The sequence below is a fragment of the Anastrepha obliqua genome, chromosome 5, assembly GCF_027943255.1.
Source record: "Anastrepha obliqua isolate idAnaObli1 chromosome 5, idAnaObli1_1.0, whole genome shotgun sequence".
Lineage (NCBI taxonomy): Eukaryota > Metazoa > Arthropoda > Insecta > Diptera > Tephritidae > Anastrepha > Anastrepha obliqua.
This window is the reverse complement of record NC_072896.1, coordinates 24,025,808-24,051,507: the sequence shown is the minus strand read 5'-3', so window position 1 is coordinate 24,051,507 and position 25,700 is coordinate 24,025,808. Positions and strand designations below refer to the sequence as shown.

Here is a 25,700-nt window from a genome sequence, read left to right as displayed (position 1 = left end):
GCCCAATCGGTACATGTAAACTGAGATATTCCCGATTACTCTCGCTTTACTTATTTGGTTTATTTTAAACGTTACCTGCGATAATCGCGATACTACGACCAAGACGTGAGGCGCAGAATTATTCAAAGCAGTGACAATTTTGATCGGACTTTACTTTTATGGGATGTTTTCTTCGCTGCATGAGAATTATCGATATCGATAACTATGGCACAGCTGAGAGAGGCAAACTGCGTTGGCATTTCTGTTCAGTATGATTTGGCAAGTCATCATGAAACGTTTCACGCCAGAACAACGCTTCCAAATAGTGGAAATTTACTTTGACAAAAAAAAAAAAAAATACATCTACTATATGTATTCACGAAGTTCATAGAGCACTAGCGGAATCATCGGTCCTAATATTCATGCACTTCACGATGAAAACACTTAAACATACACATGGTAGAAAAAGTCTGCGTTCACCTATGCAAATATTCTTTGCAAATTTTTTTAATGAGTTTTATTTAGTTCACTTAACCGTAACTATCACACATATTTCGCTACCAATAACAAAATCAAATTTAAAATGAGATCACATAAAATTAAAAAGGCCATTCAAACTAAACGGAAAAAGTTTGCGTTCACTTCAATAATAATAAAATAAAAGGCTTAAGATCATAGAAATGTTTTAAAATTAATAGCTAGTTGGATATCCACGCCTTTTTATGACTTCTAGAAGGCGTCTTTTCATTGATCCAACTAGTTTGGCTGTTATTTCTGGACTTATGGTTTCCCATTCCTCTTTAAGCGCGTTCTTAAGAATTTCCTTGCTAGTTATTGTACGCTCTCGTATTTTTTTTTCTAGAACGTCCCATAAGTGCTCAATGGGGTTAAGGTCAGGTGATTGTGGGGGTGTGCGAAGTTGTTTTGGAACATTATACAACAACCACAACCTAACAATCTCTGCTGTGTGTTTCGGGTCGTTGTCCTGTTGGAAAACAAATCTTTCACCGAGTCCCAGTTTGATTGCACTTTCTCTCGAATTCGTTTTTAAAATATCGAGATAATCATGCCTGTTCATTATCGACTCAATAAACTGTATATTTCCAACGCCCGAACTAGCCATACACCCCCATATCATGGCACCTCCTCCCCCATGCTTTACCGTAGGTACCAGATTTTGCTTTCCAAGTGCCGTTCCGTTTTTCCTCCAAATAATTTTACGACCTTTTATCTCGAAAATGCAAAACTTGCTCTCATCTGAAAAAATCACACTATTCCAAAACACAGGTGGCTTGTTTACGTATTCCTTGGCGAAAGCCATCCGCTTAAGTCGATTTACTCGCGATATGAAGGGTTTTTTTCGGGCCACTCTGCCGTGAAATCCGATTCTTTTGAGAATTTTTCTTACTGTATCTGGATGTACTTTCTTTTGGTATTTTACTTCTATGTCTTTTGAAATTTGGCTTGCTGTTACTCGTGGATTAGACTTCACAAGACTAGTTATGTTGCGTTCTTCTCTTTCCGTCAGTTTTTTTTGGTCGCCCAGAACGAGGCTTAGACTCCAAACAATTCGTTTGCTTGAAGTTGTTTATCACTCTTTGGACCGAGGAGTATTGCCTCCCAACAATTTTCGCGATTTCACGATAGCTCTTCCTATTTTGCCACAAACTTACAATGATTTTCCTTTCACCAATATCTATTTCTTTTCGCCTTTGGTCCATAGTAACAAAAAATGTATTTCTAATATCAATTTTTCCCTCTTTAGATTTGTTCTTAACCGCGTCAAATACATAAATGATTTAAAATTAAATTTAACGTAATTGCCATGCAAATAATCGTCACTATTCGAAATGAACGCACACTTTTTCTGCTCAGCCTACACTACAGCCTGTACTACAATCCCGTAATCTGAACACGACGCAGCAGAAACTCCAAAAAAGTTTGTTCATACCCTCTACGAATAATTTTCTTTGAAAGAAGTGAAAAGAAATAACTGAGAGTTTTAAGATAAACACGTTAAATTATTTTAATACTTTAAAACAGTGCGTGAACGCAGACTTTTTCTACCATGTGTACATACTTTTGTAACTTTTCGATTGACATTTTGACATTACCAGATTTTATAAAAATTAAAAATTTTACGCCACTATTGAAAGCCCCTTTACACGTATTGTAAAGTCGTTGCTTTCCCTTGAACGGCTCTTACAGTTTGAATGGCAATTTTTATTTAAATAATATTTTAATTTTGACGCGTATCACATAAGGTTGCCACTTATTCTAAATTATATACAAAAGAAATGAAATATGAATATATGGCTATTCTAGGGAACTTAAGTTCAGAAATATTTTTATATAGAGTTACCACCTAACTTCTAATATAAAATATATATCTAATTAATAAATCCAAGAAACGTTTAGAAAAGCTTTAGTTGGAGTAGAATGTTGAACAAGAATACATCCTGGACAAAACTGATGTCATATCCGAACGACTGTCGCAGTTCCTCCTGTCACTAAGCAGAGGGGACTGCAGGCAGCTGGTTGGACTGATGACCGGCCACTTTCTATAGGCGAAGCACATGAAAAAGCTAGACATATCAGACAGTGCGCTCTGCTCAGTATGTGGTGAGGAGGATGAGAAGGCGGACTACTTTCTGTGCGTCTGCCCAGCCTTCGCTCGAATCAGGCTTGAGGTTTTTGGCACTGATGTGTTGAGAAGCGAGCACCTTGGCCTCTTGGCACCACTGGATCTATTCAGATTTCTTCGGAGGTCGGCTAGATTTCAAGAAAATGAAAAAGGGAGCCCGAATGCCCTTAATTGTGTCTGAGTGCTGTACTTGCCGGCCTGTCCCGACAAAAAAATAAAAACAAAAACATCCTACCTAAATATTGATTTAATTAAAAATTTAAGTAAAGTGTTGCTTCTTGCCATTTAAAATGAGTTATTTTTCCACTTATGGTACACACAACTTTGATCAAATAGGAAGGTGACTTTCTAATTTAAACTTCGCGTCAAGGTTGTGCTGGTTGGCAATGTCCACAAGGGTATAGTAGGGATCCATTAATTTCAAAATCCCTCTTTAATTCCCAATAAGGTGAAACCATTTCGTTTCTCGGATAATCGATATATATTATATTGTGGATGACTGCGATCAGGTCTGCTGGACAACCAAAAAAAATAAGAGTTTAGAAAGCAACTCGTTTCTGCAAGTGTGACAGAAGTCATTTGAGGGAAACCCCATACGTTTTCCATGCCTTCCCATTAGGCACTGCTCGGTGATGATACCAATCGACATACTATTGGAAGGTCTGTCTAGTTTGATGAGGAATCTAGTTCTTTCTAGGTCACATATGTGTAGCTATATCGATCTAGACCGACCTGATCTAGAGCTTGCTTGAGCTCAGTTTCCCCCAGAGCTTGACTGATTTAAGCATCTCCAGGAATTTAGACAAAGCTTAACCAGCTCATTAAGAATGTCTCTACAGTCAATTGAAAGAAATATTATTGCACTTATAGATCTAATGACAGCTTAACTGTCAGAGTAGATAGTGATCGATTGAGCTGCAACAAACGAGTTCCTAATCCACACCGCAGCTTCTTTTATAACTATTATTGCTGTTATGACTGTTTGTGCACTGCGTCCTGAAAAGATCTATTGATCAGTCTACTCAAACAGTCTTGTAACTATTAACTCGGGTTGAAAAACGTAGCTGCCCAAGTATATTTATTGTTTTCTTATTCAATTGTTTGGACGTGGCGTATGAGTGATTTTTCCTCGTGAACAAAAGTGCGACGTGTGATAAGCTTTATGAAAATATGCGAATTCGAAAATAAAATATAAGTGCCAATGACAGTGTTACCAGAGAAATTTCAAAGTTGTAACTGTAGACTATCTGTATTGAACCTTGCCACCGTAGATATCTATGGCGAATTCCGGGCTAATTGCAACGCAGTCAGACTGAATTGTTGCCTCCGCTGGAAATATTTAAGATTTAGGCAATCCTAAAATTCTTGCGTACACATAGGGAAATGGATTACACTGCTCCACCATTATTTTTTGAAAATATTTTTTTTTTTATCCAGGCCCATTGGCTACCGTCACTGACGGCTCAAGCCTATTGCAGTGTCTTTGAAGCTGAGTTAATAATAAAAATTAATAAAAGAAAGAGGCTGCGTTTGGGGTCGGGGACTCGTCCGTCGCAGCATAACCGATCACAGTCTGAGGGCAACTTTTGTTACCTCAACTCGTAACTTGTTGGTGAGGGAGCGATGGTGAAAGTAGCAGTGTATGTCTGTGATCTAAAAGATGTGAAGAAGAAAAATGAATACTCAAAAAATACTTAAAAAAAAAAAAAAGAAACATAGCTGGATCAGCGTATGGGCTTTCTGGTAGCTTTTCGTGTTCTTGCTCTTTTTAATGATGATTTGACATTAGGAGACACAATAAGGCTTATATAAATAATATGTAGAAGACACACAATTTCTAGAGTTAAGCTCAGGAAATAAAATCTAAAGCAGGCATTACGTTCCCTACAATTTGAGGCCCCTATTCCATTCTGTAATTCTCGGCTAAAGCTAATTAATCTAGAATGTCTAGAGAAGAAAAGAGCGCGTATTCTCCTTTTTGTTTATTTTCAGTGTTGTTAATGGCATCGCCGACTGTCCAGTTCTGTTTGAGCGGATAAGCTTTAATGTTTCACAAAGAAGTCTTTGCAATGTTACCCTTTTTATGAGGAAAACTTTAAACTAAATATGCGCCCATTGCTCGCGCATTTTTTTTTCCTTGTTCACTTCTCGCGGGAGCATAGGGCCTCGACAAGATGCTTGTCTTACGTTGGTTTCGTTAATCTATTTGATTTCTGACAGGGTAGGTGATTAGCCTGCCGCTACCAGTCCTAAATAGTGGCTATGCCCCCCTGTCGTTGCTTAGGAGCAACGCCTTCTTACTACTTGGAGCGCCATCTGTGTTTCACATTTTTCTGCCTGAAGGATCGCACAGATGGTTAAGGACTTCGCTAAATTTGGTGTGTGAGCGCTATTACCGCTGTTGCCCGCTTCCTCTTGCTGGCGCCACAGATGCATTGTGTAACTGTGTTTTTGTTTGTTTGAGCATCCACAATGCAAATGTGACGCTGACTATTGTGCGGGAGTAAGGATGGAAAGGATACGTTTTTGGGTTTGTGAAATGACATGAGATTTTTTTTTTTGTTTTTGAAAACAGGGAAAGTAGGTTATTTGGCAATGTGCAAGGACCGTGCTTTACCTTGAATTCGAACCCACAACCTCTGGGATGGCAGGCTAATGCACTTACGCTACACCACCGAGGCCACTCGCGCACTTAGAGAGACTATAAATTATTATCCAATCCCAGCCGGCTTGATTTCGATTTTTTTTTAAATTAATCAAGTAAAAATTTTAAATTTAGTTGCTTAATATTTATATTGATTGGTAATATTTTAGTTGCCAAATTTGGCTTGTTTTTAATTACATCTTTGTACTGCAGATTATTAAATAAATAAATAAATTTATAAGTGCCTACGAAACTATGAAATTGGTAACTCTGCTCAAGGTCTGCTCATTTTCTAACAAAGCGCTCTCTGTCTTCGAACATCGAAATAACTTTAAATAATCGAATTTGCGAGCGAAGCAAACAAAGTTGCATTTGTGGTATAATTCAAATAACATTTGGCAATACAGAGTGCATAAGAAATGCCACAGAAACGTAGTTACCAGTTGTGGCGCTCTAAAAATAAACATAAAATAAATAAAAAATAAAAAATTGAAAACTTACCACAAACATGGCACGACGCTTGTAATGCGCACAACCAAATCGCAAATCCAAATCGAAACTGACAGCGGGTAGCGGCAGCGATGATGAGGCGTTTGTCGTGCTGGCAACATCTTTGCTACCAGTAACGTTGCAACTGCCGCAAATGATTTGATTATCATTAACTTTTGCTTTTGCTAATTTCGTGTCTGGCTGCTGTTGTTGTGGTTGTTGTTCTAGTTGCGCGCCATGCACGGCATATTGCGGACGCATTACGACATCCATTGTTGCAGCCTTTGTTGAGGTTGACGCTGCAGTTATCGTTGTAATTTGAGTTGTTGCTGTTGTTGCTTCAATTGAAGTATTTGTGAATTTTGCTGCTGTCTTCGTACATTTTTCATGATTGCCGGCGTTGCCAACGTCACCACCACAACCGTTACCACCGCCACCGCCACCGCCACCGCCATTGTCATTATCTTTAGTACCACGCAAAGCCTCCATCTTCTCCACTTCCGCCATCTCCTCTTGCGCATTCCCGCTTATAAGTAGCTTTACGTTGTTGCTGTGCCCATTGCTATCTACATGGCTGTAGTTGTAGTTGTTATTGCTATTGTTACTCTTGTGCGAGCATGTAACGTCATCAGTTTTGAATGATGCTGGCGTGGAGAGAGATTTGCGTAGCGTGAGCGTTGCCGCTTTCGCTCTTTCTTTCGCTGGCGCTGCTGATGCTGTTGGTTTTATTGTTGTATCCATTACCGCCGCTTTGGCTGTTGTGGCAATTTTCTCTGCTCTCACTTTCGTTGCTGTTTTTATTTCGCTGGCTGTTACTATTTTTATCGTCTGTTTGGACGCCTTTGTAGCGGTTATCAGTTGGTGTTGGTGAGAGGGCGGCTGCTGAAGCTGCTGCTGAAGCTGCTGCTGCTGCTCAAGCTCATTGCTCTCGTTAACGTTCCCGTTGCTGCAAGTGTTGTTGTTCTTGTGCGATTTTCTGCTGTTGTTGTGCTCGCTATCATACGCTTCGTCGCTACAACTTTCGTTGCTGTTGTTCGATGTCTCACACATCTCCCTCAACTGCTTCTTATTATTATCATTGTTGAGACTATTAGGGTTGTTGTTGTTGCTGCGGCAGACGTTCGCATTCAACTTATTATGTATATCATTCCGCTGATTGTTGTCCATATTTTTGTTATTGCTGTTGTGGTTGTCATTGCATGCTTGTTGATCAGCATACAGTGATGATTTTAAATTGATTTGATTGAGGTCCCTTGTAGTGGATAAAATTTGTTCGGCCTGTTGTCGTCGTTGTTGTTGTGTTTGTTCTTGTTGCTGTTGCTGTTGCCTCACATGCGTTATTGTCGTCAATTTATTGCGAGAATTAATAAACTTCGATGATGCTGATTTGTCAACATCACTTGTTGCTGTCGATTTTGATGTTGATTTGTTGCTGTTGCTGTTGCCTCCGCTCGTTTGGCTATTTGTTCGATGTTGCCCACTATTGTCATTATTGTTGCTGTTGCTGTTGTTATTGATGTTGATGAATTTAATTGCTGTTGAAATCAATTTAGTTGTATCCTTGTAGACAACCGCACCCATCTCCTCGCCAGCAAATGCCATTGTTGCCATCGCACTTTGTGGGACTCTAGAATATTCTTGCGTCGTCGTTGTTGCTACTCTCGGGCTTTGACTGCTTGTGGGCGAGCTTGCTTCAAGTAGAAGGTTACTGCTGCTGCTTCTGTTTGAGCCCGTTATCGTCGGGATTCTGCTGGCGGCGACGCTTGAGTTATGTGAGTTGGATTCGCTGCGTTTGTGGGGAAAATCTTTTGTTGGATTTGTGCTTTTTGTTGCATTCATGACGCGTGAATGATGCTGATGTTGTTGCTTTTGAAAATGTGACTAAATTTAATAATTTTTTAACTATTTATTTGATTTTTGAACTTCGTTTCTTTGGTGAATCGGTTATGTACGTATTTTGCTGTTGTTGTAATAAAATTATTAGGCAAATATTATATTAATTTGGGCAACTTCGTGATGGTCAAAATATCAAAATAACACCACGAAGAAAAAAATGAACAAAGAAAAGTAAAATTTCAAACGAAATCGAAGTTTAATAACCGGCGCACATTTCAAACTCAAGTAAGCCACTTTGCTTTACTGAAAGTATTTATTGATTATGATTACGTGCACTAAATTTAAGGTAGATATTTCAACTCTTTTTCAATTAACAAAAAAACAACCAAAATTTTTTTTTTAATATTTCTTTTATTTTTTAAATATTTTTTTTTATTTTTTAAATATTTTTTTTATATATATATTTTTTAATATTTATTAATTTTTTTTCTTATTTATATGAAATATAATTATAATTAATAACATTACAGTAGCAAGGCAACAAGCAGCTGGGACTATTGTTTTTATTTTATATTTTATTTTATTTCAAGTCGATTTCACATAACTGACCAGGTATCCCTACAAGGTGGCGCAAAATTAGTCACTCTATCGGAACATGCATAATTTTTGCAAAAAGTCTATCAAATTTGACATTTGTGTCCAAGACAGCTGTTGTACATGCACTAACAACCCACGGAGCGCGTCAAGATTTCCATCACTTAAAATAATTTTTTTTTATTTCGAATAAATCTTTCAAAAACGAAATTGGATGTATTAATAGTTAATACCTAAGTACAATAATAAATTAGCAAATGTTTTTTTTGCAAAAATCGGATTTTGGCTTCCAAGTGCTACGAAAAAACCAAAAAAAAAAAAAAAAAAAAAATCATCCCAGGACCATCTTGACAAATTAGCGAAAATCGGCTTCTAAGTGCTACGAAAAATTTAAAAATCGAAAAAAAAATCCTACCAGGAACATCTCGAGAAATATCTCTCTTAACAAATGCACTTTCACTTTTTCGTTTCAGATGATTTTATTGAGAACTTGCAGTCGGTCTCTAAACTAACTCACATAGACCGTTGCCGATCCATTGTGAAACCACAGCAGCAGTTTACCTGCTACTCCTCGTTAAACCATTGTGCTTTAAGTGCGAACTCATCTGACTGACGCTTAGATCCCTAAGGTCATCAATATCATTCAAGAACGATGAGCCGAAGTATCTAAACCTAGCGGCATGCCCAGCAAGACAGTATCAGATAAGATTTCTGACCGACTTTTCCTCCTCCTCATTATTGCAGCTACTGCAATTGTCGAAATGGAGTCAGTGGCTTGTGATCAAAGCAAAAAACATAGAGGCGTTTTTCCTTGGCCAATAAACTGGCGCCTGACGTTCCATTTTGGTCAAACCATCAACCCATCTCGTATTGTCTAAAGTGACAATGCTACTTTTACCACGAAGTTTGTAGGCTGGGATGATGGTTAAGATTCACTCCGCACTAGGCGCTGTTAGATATTCAGGGCCACTTGTTCAATTTTTAATATTTTGCAATGAAAAATGTTTACCAATGTTGCATTACAATTACAAAGCGACTGAATAAACTAAAAAAAAATCACCGAATTCACGTTACCCACTTAACTGGAACTGGAAGGAATGAGCGGAGAAATAGGTCCCTCATCAAACTAGATCGGTATTCCATTAATACGTCAGTTGGTATCATCGCCGAACACTGCTTAATGGGAACACATAGGAAGCGTGTGATGTTCCCTCTAATGGTTTCTGTCGAAGCCAAAGAAACGAGGACGAAATAGAGAGTATTGCACACTTTCTCTGCCACTGCCCTGAGCTCTTACTTCTTTGGATGTTTCGATTAGGTTACGTCTAAGACAAGACACTCTGTGGAGCTAAGGCCCATTGTGATACCAGTATTTGATTTCCATTCCCCAACTAATTCCCTCCAGTAAGACATTTAGCAAATCTCCCAGGTCTACAAATTTCCCGGAGATATATGACACGGCATCTTTGAAGGCTGTCAATAGCGCAGTGACTCCTTATAACACCTGTGAAGACGCTGGTAGTTGATCAGTTGAATAAAAGTAGACATTTTGTCCTTTTAAAATTCAGTTTTGGCCAGAGCGTTTTGGAGACCCTACAGTTTGTAGTCAGAGATCACCGCCTTCAAAATGGGCCTGATGATTGTAATGTTCGCCCCGTGGCGGTTACAAGGTTTCAGCCCCATTTTTGCCAAATGTTTCCTCACAAGCTTTCTTCATACTTTCCTCGGGGTTTCTTTTTCCAAGAAAGTTTTGAGTCCAGAAATATGCCAAGGTACTTGGATTCTTTCGATAGCTAGATAGATTCTTTCGATTCTACTCCATCGGTTATGGAAAACTCGGTATCTTATTTCTTTTAGTGCACAGAACTAGTTTAGCCTTGGCTGGGCTAACCATTAGACCGTTTGAGGTCGCCCACTTAGAGAGTTCCTCTAACGCTGATTGTATGAGCCCGCTAATAGTCGAGTTTGGATGTTTAGCAGAGTAGCATAGAAATCGGCAGCTTTCCACATCCTTTATCCGAGAGTCGAAGAGGTTTCGGCAAACTGCGAATTGGATGGGAAACTTGAGTCAAAACTAATGGTATCACAATGGGCCTCGAGCCTTAGGTGGGTCCCCCCTTATAGGGTGTGGCAACAACGGTAACCTACCCAAACCTTAACAGTTTTTAAGGGGATAGTATGGTTAATTCGGTGTAAAACAAGCATATTTTTCAAAATTTTTTTTGTCGACACAGTTGATTTATTCAAAATTTTAAAATTACTTCATTATAAAGTCATATTTAAAGAATATTGTGTGAAATTTTCATTGATTTTTATGAAGAAATGAGTTGGTGGCAGCGAATCTTCGCGGACGTCTCATAAAAAAGTTTTATTGCGGTGTCCCTCAGAACTCATTACTGGATCAACTAAAATCAAAAAACCAAATTGATTTCATCAGCTAATAAAGTTTCGCAGGTAACAAAGTCGAATTTTTTTTTTTTTTTTTTTTTAATTTTTTAAAGCGCTTTGAAGTCAAAACACCGATTTTTCATAAAAAAAACTTGAAAACTTTGTTGTTTTAAAATATGACAAAATTTAAAAAAAAAAAACTCGACGTCATTACCTCGTGAATAAAGTAAAGAAACAAAAAAACCAAATTTGAAAAGAATCGGTGCAGTAGATACGAATCTACAGTGGACACCGACCGTAAAACAGGCAAGTGTGAGAAAAACGCGTTTAAAGATTTGTGAAGATTGTGAAATCCGGTTGGAGAGGTAGATACTTAATCCTTTGTGTCTTTGTCAATTTTACTCTAATGCACTTCAAACTTTCACACAATAATCTTAAGATGTTATAGAATAATTAAAAAAAAAAAAAAAAAATGAAAAAAAAATACCATACTACCCCCTTAATAATTTTCCAAATGCAATGGGATTAACAAGCCTGGTGACTTTCATGAAGCACGTACTTGATTTTTTCGAATTTACTTGAAAGTAGTTGGAAAGTATATGGAAAGTAGGCATGGTTGTGGCACCATTTTGCTCATCTTCTGCCTTGCTCAATCAACATGGCATCAGTCATTCGAGTTATCGTGTGCATGGACAAACGGACAGACAGGCGGGCATCTCTAAATCAATTCCTTTCGTCAGGCTCAATATTTTGTTATACATATGTATATACATACGTGTATCTCTATTTCGATATTGTTGGGGTCTATTGCAAGCAACCGTTATGTGAGCAAAATTGTAATATCCTAGTGCACTAAAGCATCCAGGTGTTAAATAATAATAAAAAAAATATATATATAAAAAATATATAATAATTGCAGACAGCAAGCCAAACAAAAAGCAATGTTTTGCACAGATATAAATATTTATATTTATATTAGTATTTACACTAGCAAAACTGCACCGCGTTATTGCAATTATGACGGCGCACAGTGGTACTTTGGTGACAAAAACGAAGGTATTCGATCCAATGATGCAGTTTTGAAGCGAAATGTTACGGCGTTTGACTAAGTAAAATTCATACTTTTTTTCCTTCAAAAGTAATTTTTTGTCTTAGAAAAAGTTTAATGAAGTTATTAAAAGATTTTGGGTGAAGAGATTCCGAACAACAATAGAAGAAGGGGTACGAAACCTATCCTCAATGCGTTTAAATATTTACTGACAGCTCGAAAATAATGGACGGAGTAGGTGCAGGGATTTATTGCGCAGAGCTGGACATCAGGCGGCCAATTAAGCCCCCTGACCATTGCAGTATTTTTCAAGCAGAAGTCTTTGTGGTAGGAAAGACTGCAGAAATAGCACTAGCAAGGACATCGAGCAAGTCCAACATAAATATATACTTTGATAGTCAAGGTATAGGCAATAAAGGCAATAAACTCATATGAAATTTCATCTAAAAACGTTCTTAGGACCAGGGAAGCCATAGAGAGACTAGCCGCAGACAGATGGTTGCATATCTATTGGCTACCCGGACATAAGGGCATTGCAGGAAACGAAATTTTAGATGAGATTGCCAAGAGAGCTGTTTACATACCACTTGAACCAGAAAACGACATACTGAAACCTTTAAATAGGACAGGAGGTGGAATAATCTATAATAATCCACTTGCAAAACCGCGAAAACCATTTGTATAGAGAATGAAGATAAATACGTCTGAAAAGAAAGCAGAACTGTCTGAGGTATACTGACAGGCCACAATTTGCTAGCGGCGCACGCATACAAGAAGGAATTACAAACACCGATAGCTGCAGATTTTGCAATGAACTGGAAGAGAGGGAAACTTTAGAACACCTTCTATCTTTTTGCCCTGCGTCAGCTAGAACCAGATTAAATGCTCAGGAGCTTTGTAGTATAAGAAGATAGAATGCCTCTCGCGGTTAGAGCTTTAGAGTTTACTTAGATTCGCAAAAGACGCAGACGTATTACAAGAAGCCTACTACAAGGAAACGTAAGGGTCAAGCTCCATCTGGTATCACTAAGGACCATTGGGTGTATGGGAGGGCTTTCAGCCAGCCAGGTTAACCTAACCTAACCTACTAAACGATTTTATAGCGAAAATGTATGAAATTTTTCATACATTTTAGTGACGTACATGTGGTATGTTGAGGCCCTTTGTTTCACTCAGGAACCACAGGAATATATAATATAAAGGGTCCGCCATATAACTTTACGGAATTAAAAATGTTATAAAAAAGAAACTACTCAATATTTTTCCAAATTGTTTTTTTTATTTTGAAGTACAATCCTTCCGGTTAATGATGGAACACAACTTTATTCATATGGCTGCCTCGGCTAGCCATGCACCATCCCATACGATCGGTCCAATTTTTCAACACATTTTCGATTGTATGCAGCTGTATTTCAGCTATGACATCGCGTATGTTGGTCTTCAGTGCATCAATTGTTGCTGGTTTGTTGGCATAACACTGGTCTTTGACGGCAACCCGAAGATAATAATCCAATGGCGTCAAATCGCAGCTCCGAGGCGACTAAACGATATCAGAATTTCGGCTGATAATGCGATCTTCGAAGACAGTGCGCAAAAGATTGATCGTAGCGTTCGCTGTGTGGCAAGTAGCGCCATCTTGTTGGAACCAAATGCCACCAATATCCTCCTCTTCAATTTCTCGGAACAAAAATTCGTTCAACATGGCCCGGTAACGCTCTCCATTGACGGTTACGGTCACTCCTCGCTCATTTTCGAAGAAAAATGGACCAATGATGCCTCTCGACCAAAATCCGCACCAAACAGTGACTCGTTGTGAATGCATCGGCTTTTCTTCGAGTGCGTGCGGGTTTTCTGAGCGCCAAATGCGGCAATTTTGCTTGTTCACATACCCGCCGAGATGGAAATGAGCTTCATCCGAAAAGATGATTTTGCGGTAAAAATCTTCATCTTCTGCAAGTCGATCCCAAGCCCATGAAACGAAGCGAAAACGCATTGGGTGGCCGGTCCTTTGAGCGTATACACAACCATTTTCGTTCAGCGGAAGAATAAAACTAATTTTCTGTCAAATCAGATGGCAGCGAAGTGTTACCATTCTTCAAATAATATCTAGTTCAAATCCGTAACGATAGATGGCGGGCCCTGTATATACCTATATATATATATACTATATGTGTGTGAGATATTTTTTAAAATAAAATTTCAGTGGCGTTTTTATTAAAATATAATATTTTGTTTTTAAGAAAAAATTTACGTAAGTGGTTTAAAAGATGTGCGCGAGTCAAAATGGCATCATAAAATACAGCGTTTGTAAATTTCCTTAGAAAAAAACATAAGTTAGTTTGGTCCTCCTCGGTATTTTTAATACAAATAAATCAAATATGAAAGTCTGTTCTTTCGATTTACATGAACAAATTTACCATTTATCTCCGCTCGCTGAATAAACCTATAAGGTTTGAAAATTTGATATTAATATATGTATTAAAATATCTTTCATACTTTGACACTTGAACTTTTTTATAGGAAGTGATATACCAAGTTGATCGAAAAGTTCCCGAAACAACCGCTAGCTAACGCTCTAAGTGAACCGATTTGAGTTCTGTTTTTTGTTAGGCTTCCACATCTGTGATTAATATTCCTACCAAAAATTTTATCGCCATGGCTTGACATTTATAAAAGTTACGCCGTCTTGAGTAAATATATCTCGGCACGTTTTTACGATTTTTTACAGTTGGAAAAATGAATTTGAATTTGCAACAATGAGTTTTTTGATGTTGTTGTTGTTGCAGCAGGATAAATATTATCCTTAAATGTACTTAAACTTTGACCGAATGGCTACAAAATTTCGTTAAGCTAAGAGCATGCTTTCTATTTTTCTATTATGCCAAAAAATGTACGAAGTCATACCACTGTGCGACAGGCACGTTTCGCTTTTTATGCGTCCAAGTGATTTCTTTACTGAAGACTTTTCTGTTGCTTAATTTGCAATTTTGCCGCTTTAGCTAAGTTTTTTTAAATTTTTTTTGTTGTTGGAAATTTTATCATTACGCCGTGGAATGTTGTGCGAGTTTTTGGTACTATGTTTGCACATTTGTGCATACAAATGTACCAGCTGAACAGCCTAAATTAACACACACAAAAAAGGCATTGAAACACATGTGTACATATGTATGTACACACACACACATATACATGAATTAAATTAAAGTTAACAATGAACGAATGCAGGAAATATTACGACTGAACAATGAATGATCGTGATTGGGCGACACGAGTCAGTTGAGGGGCGTATGTCTTTCAATATTTGTTACAATCGCCAGGCGAGCCGAAAGTTAGCGATGCGCTTCTAAGTCGCTCGGAATTCAACTCCAGAATTATGTTACTCTAAGCGCTGTGCCATGTCCCGCTATGGATTCACGGAAACAATGGTGATGATGATTATGCGCTGTGTAACTTTCGTTGAGTTTTTCTTGTAAGGGAAATGGGTTAAGAACTTAAAGGATTATATTTATTGTTAAGGGTGGTTAAATTTCAATGGCCGATGTTGAATGTGAACCACACCTAAACGTCAACGACACCGTTGGACTTCTTTCTTTGGGGTTGTTTGAAAGAAAAGGTGTACGTCGATAAGCCAGCAACAATTCAAGAGCTAAAGAATGAGTTAATTTGGCACATTAACGGCATAGAACCTCAATAATGCCTCAGCGTCATCGAAAATTTGGACCATCGGATGGAGGTGTGGCGCCGAGGCCACGGCAGCCATTTGACCGATATTTAGTTCTATACGTAATTAAGCCATATCAATATTATCATAATAAAGAAAAATGACAATAATTTTCTAAAAAAGTTGTATTTTATTCAAAATCAATACCGGCCCTTGAAACTTAACCACCCTTTATTAAGTGGCACTAATTTTGACCCAATCGGCCTGCTGTTGGCCAGACAAAGAACAACTTGTGGTTAAATTTGTATTAGTATCTTTAGTCAAAGCATTCAGTATCACCAGCGAACTTCAATATTACTTTAATCAACTTCAAAGTGAAACGTGGTCCTTAAGAGGGATAAGCTAGGGGGTTAAAGGGATTTTAATAATTTTTGTTTTTATAATTCTAAGAGAATAACAAATAAGCCCAACAACGGTCCCAACATTTACATCTCTCCATTTTAAAAATTATTCACTGATATCTCACTTACTTATTATTTATGGTTTACCGTTGAAGTTGCAATCCTTGTTGAGATATAAATTCGAATATTTTCAGTTTCTTCATTTTATAAGAAGAAGAGATGTAAGTGACCGAATGGGTCTGGTGGTGAATGAGAACAAAAGGAAGTACCGTCTGTCATCAAATAAATAGTCGGCGCAGTCGCGTAGCGGCACTCACGTCACTGTTCAATATTTCTTGCTACTTTGGACTAAGTCTTTATCAGACTCTCATCATGCCCGTCCTAATGTTCGGCGTAGAAGTTTGGACGATAACAATATCCGATGAAGCGACGCTTGGAGTGTTTGAGAGAAAGCTTCTGTAAAAGATTTTTGGACCTTTGTACGTTATTGAAGGAGAGTATTGTATGCGATAGAACAATGAGCTTTACGAACACATAGAAACAGCGCAGCGAATGAAGCAGCTACGTTGGCTGGTTCATGTCGTCCAAATGGATATAAACGCTCGGACTCTAAAAAGAGTTGATGCGGTACCAGCTGGTGGTAGCAGAGGAAGAGGAAGGCCTCCTCTGCGTTGGAAAGATCAGGTGGAGAAGACTTGGCTTCACTTGGTGTGCCCAATTGGCGCCGGTTAGCACGAGAAAGAAACAACTGGCGCGCTTTGTTAAACTCTGCCAAAATCGCTTAAGCGGCTATCGTACCAATCAAGAAGAAAATGTAAGTGACCTCACTATTCTTATTCCAAGGCTGTGATAATCTAACATTAAGCAAAGAGTAAATCATTTGAAACACAGAGTACACATTAAATATGCAGCACAACAAATTTGGAATTCAACGCGTTTAAAAATGCCTCAAATGTAATAAACAAATAAAAATAGTCAATTTCAGCATCTCGAAGCTCAATTGCATAACAATTTATGTTAAATCAATTGTTCGTTTGATTTTTTTGCTATTTTCGCTTTGGCGGCAATTTTGAATTCTTGTCATACTTAATTCGGGGTTCGCCGAGCGTTTCTTCCTACTTGTACGTCTTGATGTTGTTCCACAAATGAATGGACCTACAGTTTTAAGCCGACTCTAAATTGCGGATGGTTGTTAATGAGGAGCTTTTTCATTCATTTACACTCGGAGGCTTGCTATCGCCTTCCGAGGGGCGACTGCTATGAGGGACAACATTTTCTCTCATTTTGTTGTTTCATGCACGGAGAGTCCAACCTACGCACTTCCAACTGGTAGTCACGCACCAACTCATTCGCCTACGGCGATCGAACATTTATTCCTTTGCCAATAATTTTTGGCAGAAGACATCTTACATGAATAGTTCAATGCAATGTTTTCTTCCTTCCTGTCCTTAGAGTTTATGCAATTCAATACTGCCTTTTCAAAAGTTAGAACACATAAGTTGCTTTGCAAAAGATATGCTTATCATAATCAGATGAATATCTAGGCAAATATTCAGAGCTATATTCGTATGTTATTAGCTCGGCATCAGAAGGCACAAGATACCGTCTGGCTCAAGTATATATCGGGTGTTTTTTTTATTTAGACTAGAACTATCGATATCGATTACTGTGGTTTGACAGCTGATAAATGCAACTGAGCTGAGAATGGTGAACTGTGTTGACATTTCTGTACAGTAAGATTCAGAATCGATTAACGTTAGAACAACGCTTTCAAATTGTGAAAATTTACTTTGGAAATAATGAAATTACAACTGTTCGCAAAGTAAATAGAGCACTGGCGGCATCATCGGCCTTAAGTCTTTCGAAATCAGAAAAGAGCTGCCGTTACAGTGAATAGCGAGCGCTATCGAGCCTTGCTGACTGAATTTTTATTTCCAAAAATTAATCAGCTAAGTGTCGACAACATTTCCAACAAGAAGGTGCAATTTGCCATATAGCGCACATAACAAGCGATTTATTACAGTCAATTCAAGCCACCATTGACGCAATATGGCCACATTTATTGGAAAAAGTAATTGAAAATTCGACTGATCGAAAGGATCATGCAACTCGTAGTGACGGAGGACATCATCATCATATTGGCAATACCATCCGGGGTGGACCATTGCCTCCTCTACAAAATGCCTTCATTCTTCTCGACAGCTCGCTTTCGCTCTATGTTGCTAGGTTCTCATCTTTCGTATATCGGCTTCTTCCTCTTGCAACCATCGTAGCCTTAGCTGGCCTCTCCTTCTTGCTACTTCAGGATTTGCATCAACAACTTTTTTAGTCGCTCTTTCGGTGCTCATTCTTAGGACGTGTCCACACCACCGTAATAATTGTGACTTTATAAACAGTTTCGTCCAGCGATTAAAACACTGAGCTCGTGGTTTTACCGTATACGGTATGTACCGTCTTCTAATCGTGTAGAGCCGAATATTTTAATGGGAATTTTTCTTTCAAATCGCATCAGTAAATTCATGTCGTTAACTTTAAGGGGGTGGTAGGGTTTAGCGCTAAAAAAAAAACACTGTTTTTTTGAATTTTTTACAGAAATATGGCTTAAGATACTTTAATAAAATCAGTTGCATGTTATTGTACATCTTTTCAATAAGTTTTTAAAAAATATTAATAATAAAATATTGACAAATAAGCCCATGACAGAGTTTTTTTGGAGATATGTTTTTCGAGAGGTACTCTGCGGTGCCAATCGGCATTCGTCGTAGAATCATCTGAAACTAAAAAAGTCGAATTTTTCAGTTAAAGTATGACGTAATGCTCCCCCCGCATTAATAAAAGTTTTTTTTTTTTTTCATTTTTGTAGTTTTGGATAGCAAAAAAACGTAAAACGAGCATTTTTGGCGAAAAATTTCGCCATATTTGTAAGTGAAAAACAACCTTAAAAAAAAAAAAAAAAAAAAAAAAAAAAAAAAAAAGTGGGGGGGGGGGGGGAGGTATTTTTGATTTAGAAAACGTGTGTCAAATTTGAAAAGAATCGGTTGAATAGTTTCGGAGTTGTGATTGGCACCGACTTTTAAGAAGTCGTTTCGGGAAAAACGCGTTTGACTCTGAAAAATTATCGATGCTCCGCATTCGAGGTAGAGTGCCTACAAAGGCTATAACTTTGAGAGTTCTGCTCCGATCCACTTAAAATTTTGACACAACATTCTTGAAATGATTTACTATAAGATGAGTGAAGAAAAAAAATTTCGATTTTGTGACCCTACCCCCCCCCCCTTAAGGACTCATGTTTCACAGCCCTAGGTGAGAACCCGTCTTATTATACTTTTGTACATCTGTAGCTTTTGTTCCTTTGATATCAATGAAGACTTCATAAGTTTGATATGGCAAAATGTGTGCTCTGTTGGCTGCCTGAATGTGGTCTTGTATTCCTTTTTTATGCTGAGTATACTACGTCTAAGTATTTTAACTCTGGCGGAGGACACATGCCGGAGAAATAAATGCCGTAAAATTATCTTCAAGTTCTCAAGCTATTAAGAAAACAACCGATACCTCATACTAATATATATCTAAGAGGTGGCGCAAAATTAATCACACCATCAGAAGATAAGGTCAATCATATTTGACACTTGTGAAGAAGACAGCTGCAGTAAACAAACAGACTAGCGCAGTCCATTGCTCTGGTAAAGGTTAAAATAAAGGCTTCCATCACTTAAAAATTTTTTTTTTAATTAGCAAAAGAGTTATTCAAAAACCAAATTAGATATTTTGTATAATCTGTAGTGTGGCAGACCATATCCTGAATCAAATTTTTCTTAAGTACATAGCGCGCATGAGCAAAATTACAATTTAAAATATATATTTTCGATAATTTTGATTATAAACATATACAAAAGTAGTTCACAGTGAAAATCACTAGTGAGCATCAGTAAAAAATCGAAGTATTCAAATTTTTAGAAAACAGGAAAAATTCTATAAAATTAGTAAACAATTTAGTGATATTTCTTGGAATTTTCTTGTAGCTTATTGGATTTAAGTGTAACAGCTAAAAACTGTATTTCCAAAAACCAGCTTTCGGGGAAACGGCTGCTAAAGCTAACCAGTTGATGCTGATATTTTTGCTCATTACCATAGCTTCATACTTGTTAGTGGTGGCTTTTTGGGGTCGCTGATTACAAATATGATGTCACTGTTTTTTGAAACGCAAAATGGCGGATCCAATGGGGCGGTGTAATACTGGAAAAGTTGAGCGGCTGCGCTGAAAACTCGTTACTTGGGGGTTTTTTTGAGTCACTGATTAGAGATTTTTTTGTAATTCATAATAACGAAGCTAGTAGGCTCATACATTTTGAAAAATATTGAAATGAAATTGATTTACATACATATATTATTATATTATAAAGGGTGGTTAAATTTCAAAGGCCGATGTTGAATGTGAACCACACCTAAACGTCAACGACACCGTTGGACTTCTTTCTTTGGGTTTATTTGAAAGAAAAGGTGTACGTCGATAAGCCACCAACAATTCAAGAGCTAAGGGATGAGATAATTCGGCACATTAACGGCATAGAACCTCAATTATGCCTCAGCGTCATCGAATATTTGGACCATCGGATGGAGGTGTGCCGTGGAGGCCATGGCAGCCATTTGGCCGATATTTTGTTCTATACGTAATTGAGCTATACCAATATTATTATAATAAAGAGAAATTACAATAATTTCCTAACAAAATTGTATTTTATTTAAAATCAATACCGGCCCTTGAAACTTAACCACCCTTGAGATAAAGAACTATTTGCATTTGGTGGTCTTTGGAGGTGCGCCGCCAAGGCTGCGGCGGCCATTTGGCCAATATTTTCTTTCATGCGTAATTGAGCTATACCAATATTATCATAATAAAGAGAAATGATAATAATTTCCTAAAACAGTTGTATTTTATTCAAAGTCAATACCGGCCCTTGAAACTTAACCACCCTTTATAATATTAGTTGGCAAATCTAATTAGTTCTGAAATTTGATACCAAATTCGTAATCAGCGGCCCCCAAGCAACAACCAAGTAACAAATTTCGAAATAATCCGATCCGTTTTTGTAATTTTAGTTTTCAATGATTTTCTTGAAATGTCTGCAAGTCATTTGTGCCCTACTTTCAAATGTGATTGTGCAAAAAAGCTAACGAAGCTAGAAATCTGCGGCTGCGTCAATGCAGGATGCGCTGCGTTCATTCACTCGAAAAAAATTATAAAATATCTGATATAAATGCTTGGAAATTTGACGATTCTACGGAATTTTGTTTCAATATTTGGGAAATTGTTGTTGTTGGAATACGAACGTTACTTTTACACAGCGTAACAAAAAAGATACAAAAAAAAATCAATTAAGCCTAGCAACATTGCATTTTTGTGACACAAATTTTAAGCACCGATTGTCGAAAGTTTGTACGAGTTACATAATAAATACATATGTATGTACATACAACAGTTGTAAGGTTAAGTATTGATTTTTACGCATACACGCGCAGGCGCGCGCCTTCGCACTTTTCCACAACGCACGCAAAGTAAGTAGATGAAGGCGAATGTCACGCTATAAAACGCTGCTCCGAACATGTACGCACATGTACGTACTCGTATGTGATCCGACTGAATGCCTGATCGATTAATAGACTGACAAAGTAGGGTAGAGCGCGAACGTAGCATATTAAAAGTTATTTAACAAACAAAAATAAAACAAAATGAAAAAACATGAAATTTTCGTTAATTAACCTACGACGACAAACGACAGCCAACAAACAGAGCGCAAAGTCTCCGCTAAAGACATCGCCTGCTGCTAACAAGACACGATGTCTGTTGCTACTAGGGTCACTGTCTATATAACGAGCTTTGGACGCACTGAGTGCTGTTAGGCGCTAGCTGGCACGTACTTAAAGGGGCAGTTTGGACATTTTTGATTATAATTTTATTGGTTTTGACACTTTGTTTAATTGAAAGATGCGCTCATTTACCTAAATAAATCATAAAATATCTGATAAAAATGTTTGAAAGTTTGACGATTTCACGGAATTTTGTTGCTATATTTGTTCGTTGTGAGAAAATGTATTGCTTGCAGTTGTTAGAAAGTTGGTTGAAAAAAAAATTAACTTACAAAAATTTTCTTGGGATAATTTATTACGATTTTAAATGCGGATTTTCAAGTAGAGGAAAATAAGCCAACAAAGACGAATAATTCTACATGACAACAGTGCGAGCTCTCACTTATCAGCTCCAGCAAGTTAACTTCGGAGTACACAAAATATTCAATTAATGAGTAATTCGCCGTGTACTTTGTCGTATTTTGATGCCCAGTGATTAATTGGGGTTTCAGATAAAAAAAAATATTTTAAATTTTTTATTGATGGTTGACGATAATTTTTTTATTGTCGGGTTGTGTATCTGTATGAAAAGAAAAAAATGTTTTCGCAAATGGCTTCAATAGATGAAAAAGTGTAATGTTATAAAAGAGATTGACTTCTGGCTATTCCAATGGCTATTTTTAATGAGGTGGATCTATCGCTGTAAATCTGGTTCTGAGGGCATTAATCTGTAAAGGTATAAACCACTCCATTATAGGCAATGCCGTCTACTCAGATAGCGAAGTAGGTAGCTATGAAGGCTTCATCCAATTTTCAAAGGATAGTTAAGACCCTTTTTAGCGGCTGTTAAGAAAAAAAAACTCAGTAAAGCTTGGTTGGATACTTTGCCACTGCTGAACTTCAGGAAAGGAGGCCATCAACGTGCTAGAGCAAGAAGAAGCTCACTTGTTGCTTCTCTAGGGTCAAAGCCCCTTAGTCTGCGTCTAGTCGGCTAACAATCGAAAGATTGATAATTTTTGCAATAGGGCCGTCCGTCAATCATATTTGACACTTGTGAACTAGACAGCTGCAGCATAGGAACGGATAAGAAATGGAGCTCGTAATTAAAGAAAGATTACTACCCAAAATAAATATTACAAGGATCTAAAATCATTTTTTTTGGTTTATTTAGAAAAAAAGTTATTCAAAAACAAAATTGAATTATTAATTTTGCGCCACCTACATAATTTAATAGGTATCCTCCGATCGAGGTAGTACTGAGGTGTATTGAGGGGTCTCAGGCAAGCAAAACTTTTCGTATGATTCTTTAATAGAATTATTTCATTTCTGTTTTAGAAATATGTATTTTTTTATAAATTGTTTTTTTAATAAAATTTTTTTTATTAGTTTTTTTTTTAAATAACATCTTTTTTATTAAATTTTTTTTAAATAAAATTTTTTTGATTAAACTTTTTTTTATTATATTTATTTATTATATATTTTTTATAAAATTTTTTTTGTTGATTATATTTTTTATAAAATTTTTTTATTATCTTTTTTGCTTATTATATTTTTTGTATTATATTGTTTTCTTAATTTTTTTTATTATATCTATTTATTATATATTTTTTATAAAATTTTTTTGTTGATTATATTTTTTATATATTACAATTTTTTTATTATCTTTTTTGCTTATTGTATTTTTTGTATTATATTGTTTTCTTAATTTTTTTTATTATATTTATTTTATTTTTTTATTATTTATATTTTATTATATTTTTTATTACACTTTTTACTATTTTTGTTTATTTATTATATTTTGTTTAATATTTTTTGTTCTTAATTTTTTTTCTTATATTTATTTATTATTAATTTTTTATAACATTTTTTTGTTGATTATAGTTCTTATTAAATTTTTTTATTTATTTTTTTTTGTTTGTTTTAGTTTTTATTATACTTTTAATTACCTTTTTTTGTTTATTATACACATATTTTTTAATTTTTTTCTTATTATATATATGTATGTATGTATTATAAATTTTAGTTTGTTTATTATATTTTTATTACATTTTACATTTTTACATAATATTTTTTGTTTATTATATTTTTTTTACACTTTTTACAATTTTTTTGTGTTTATTTTTTTTTTTCTTAATTTTTTTTATTATATAAATTTATTATATTTTTTTATAAAATTTTTTTTGTTAATTATAGTTTTTATTAATTTTTTGTATTATCTTTCTTTGTTTGTTATATTTTTATTATACTTCTTATTATTTATTTTTTTTTTTTGTTTATTATATTTTTTTATTATATTGTATTATATATTTTTTTTATTACTGGGTTCACAATATAAATTGTGACCCTCGTAAACTAATCACCGAGCATTCAGAGCACTTGTTTTTTTTTATTTTTATTTTTTTATATTTTGTTGATGTCAAATAATAAATTTTACACAAATAAATCTTTACACAATTTTTTTTTTTAAAGTTTTCTTGTTGCTTCAAATAATATTAGCAACCTATCCATTATCAATTTGATTATGCGTTGTTTTCCGCGTACGCTCTTTCTTACTATTTACTTTGTTGATGAGGGGATTTGTGTTGAACTCGCTTACTGCTGTTTGTTGTTGTTTTTTCTTGTAATCAATTAGCGTGTTACGCTTTTATTCCTTTGCCAGTCGATTGTATGTACATACTTTAATTCGCATGCAAACATGTATGCGTCAACGCTTCTTAATTAAGACAATTTAAAAATTAATCTCGCTGGAGACGTTAAACAAACGAACGCCAACGCAACACGATATATTCCGAAATATTTGACTTTCATTAAACACAAACAAAAAAAAAAACGAAAAACAATAATAATCCAAAAATTTGAATATATTCGCTAAGTGAAACTTTTGTCTGTTAAACGCGCGCGTTGATCGTACCCGTACACTACGTCATACCAACACGAAACGCCACGCCACGTCGCACCACACTGCACTGCACCGTTTGGGGAATTCAGATCGCCCCGTTCGTTACTTGCTAGAGCCACCAGCGGTTGCTTTATTGCATTTAATTGATAGCGTTTTAAGTGTGCGCGCGCCGTCTCCGTGCTACCACTTACTTGGAGCTTTTTCCACTCACTGATTTGTCAATGGAATTTACATGCGCGATCGCCCCACTAGAGCTAGTCTCCATCAGCGACAGACGACGCCAGCATAGGCAGCGGTGTAGCGACGTAGCATCGCTAGCCAGAGTTGACACTGGGGCTGTTGAGTCTCCGTTACAATCTCCGCCACCCAAAAACAAAAAAAAAAGTAAATAAAAACAACGCTTCTAGTTATGCTCCTGAAATCGTTCGTGCGCTCTCGGGCACTTAAGTTTTTCGGTAGTTGAAGCGATCAATGATCTCACACAACTTGCGCATTCACTTTCCCCTCTTTTTGTTTGTGTTTTTTTTGTGTGAGGTTTCATAAGCCAAGCTTCGAGCGAGCAAAAATATAACTCAAATTTAGTGGTTAAAATAATAATAAAATCAGGTAAGCTTGTGCGATGGGCAGCTGTCTTATCTGTGCGAGGCGCTTAGTCGTTGCAGGCGCAAAAATATCTCAGCAAAGCTTGTTAAGCTTGTCCGAAGAAACAAAAAAACAAAAACCATTGCCAAAAAGAAGGTAACTGAGTAGTATTGCTTTTGTATTGTTTTCGTATTTTGATGTTTTTTTTTTTATTAGGCTGCCTTGCACAAATACATATACATGCATATAGCGCTGAATTTGTAACAAATCTCGTTGCATTAAATTTCTAGGCAATTTGGGTGCCTTCGCTTTTTATACCCGAGCGCGCTAATGTCCCAGGGTTTTACAATATTGTGCACATAACGGTTGTTTGTAGTAACCTGTTGGAGTCAGTAGAGTCATAGATATAAAATTCTAGGGCTAGGAGGCATGAAAAATAATGGGAAAAATGCAAAAACGGCTCTAAAATGACGTCAGGTCAACAATTGCACCTTTCACATCCACTAAGAACCGAGTAGTGGCAATATATGCAATCTATGGTATTCTCTAAGTTGTTGACATATGCACATACGTATGTTTGGATGTATTTCAAAATGTTCAATATGTCGTGAAGACTCAATGACTCAAGACTTTTGTCTATGCACTCGATAACTCGAATGAAAATTCGTCGGTATGCATATCTAAATGA

At 36.5% G+C, this 25,700-nt stretch overlaps 1 protein-coding gene across 3 annotated transcripts in view; it reads right to left on the bottom strand.

Moving 5' to 3' along the window:
* LOC129248017 (putative uncharacterized protein DDB_G0277255) overlaps positions 1 to 24,626 on the bottom strand; it is a 65,168-nt gene extending 40,542 nt beyond the window's left edge. The window contains exons 1-2 of one of the 3 annotated variants that reach the window (XM_054887420.1): positions 24,085 to 24,626; positions 5,769 to 7,716 (exon numbers count right to left, since the gene is read on the bottom strand). In XM_054887420.1, coding sequence (XP_054743395.1) covers positions 5,769 to 7,595 — 1,827 coding nt within the window. In that variant the 5' untranslated portion in view covers positions 7,596 to 7,716; positions 24,085 to 24,626. The remainder of the gene's footprint in view (positions 1 to 5,768; positions 7,717 to 24,084) is intronic. The other 2 variants (XM_054887421.1, XM_054887422.1) reach the window with 2 other exon arrangements.
* Between the last annotated feature and the right edge of the window lie 1,074 nt (positions 24,627 to 25,700).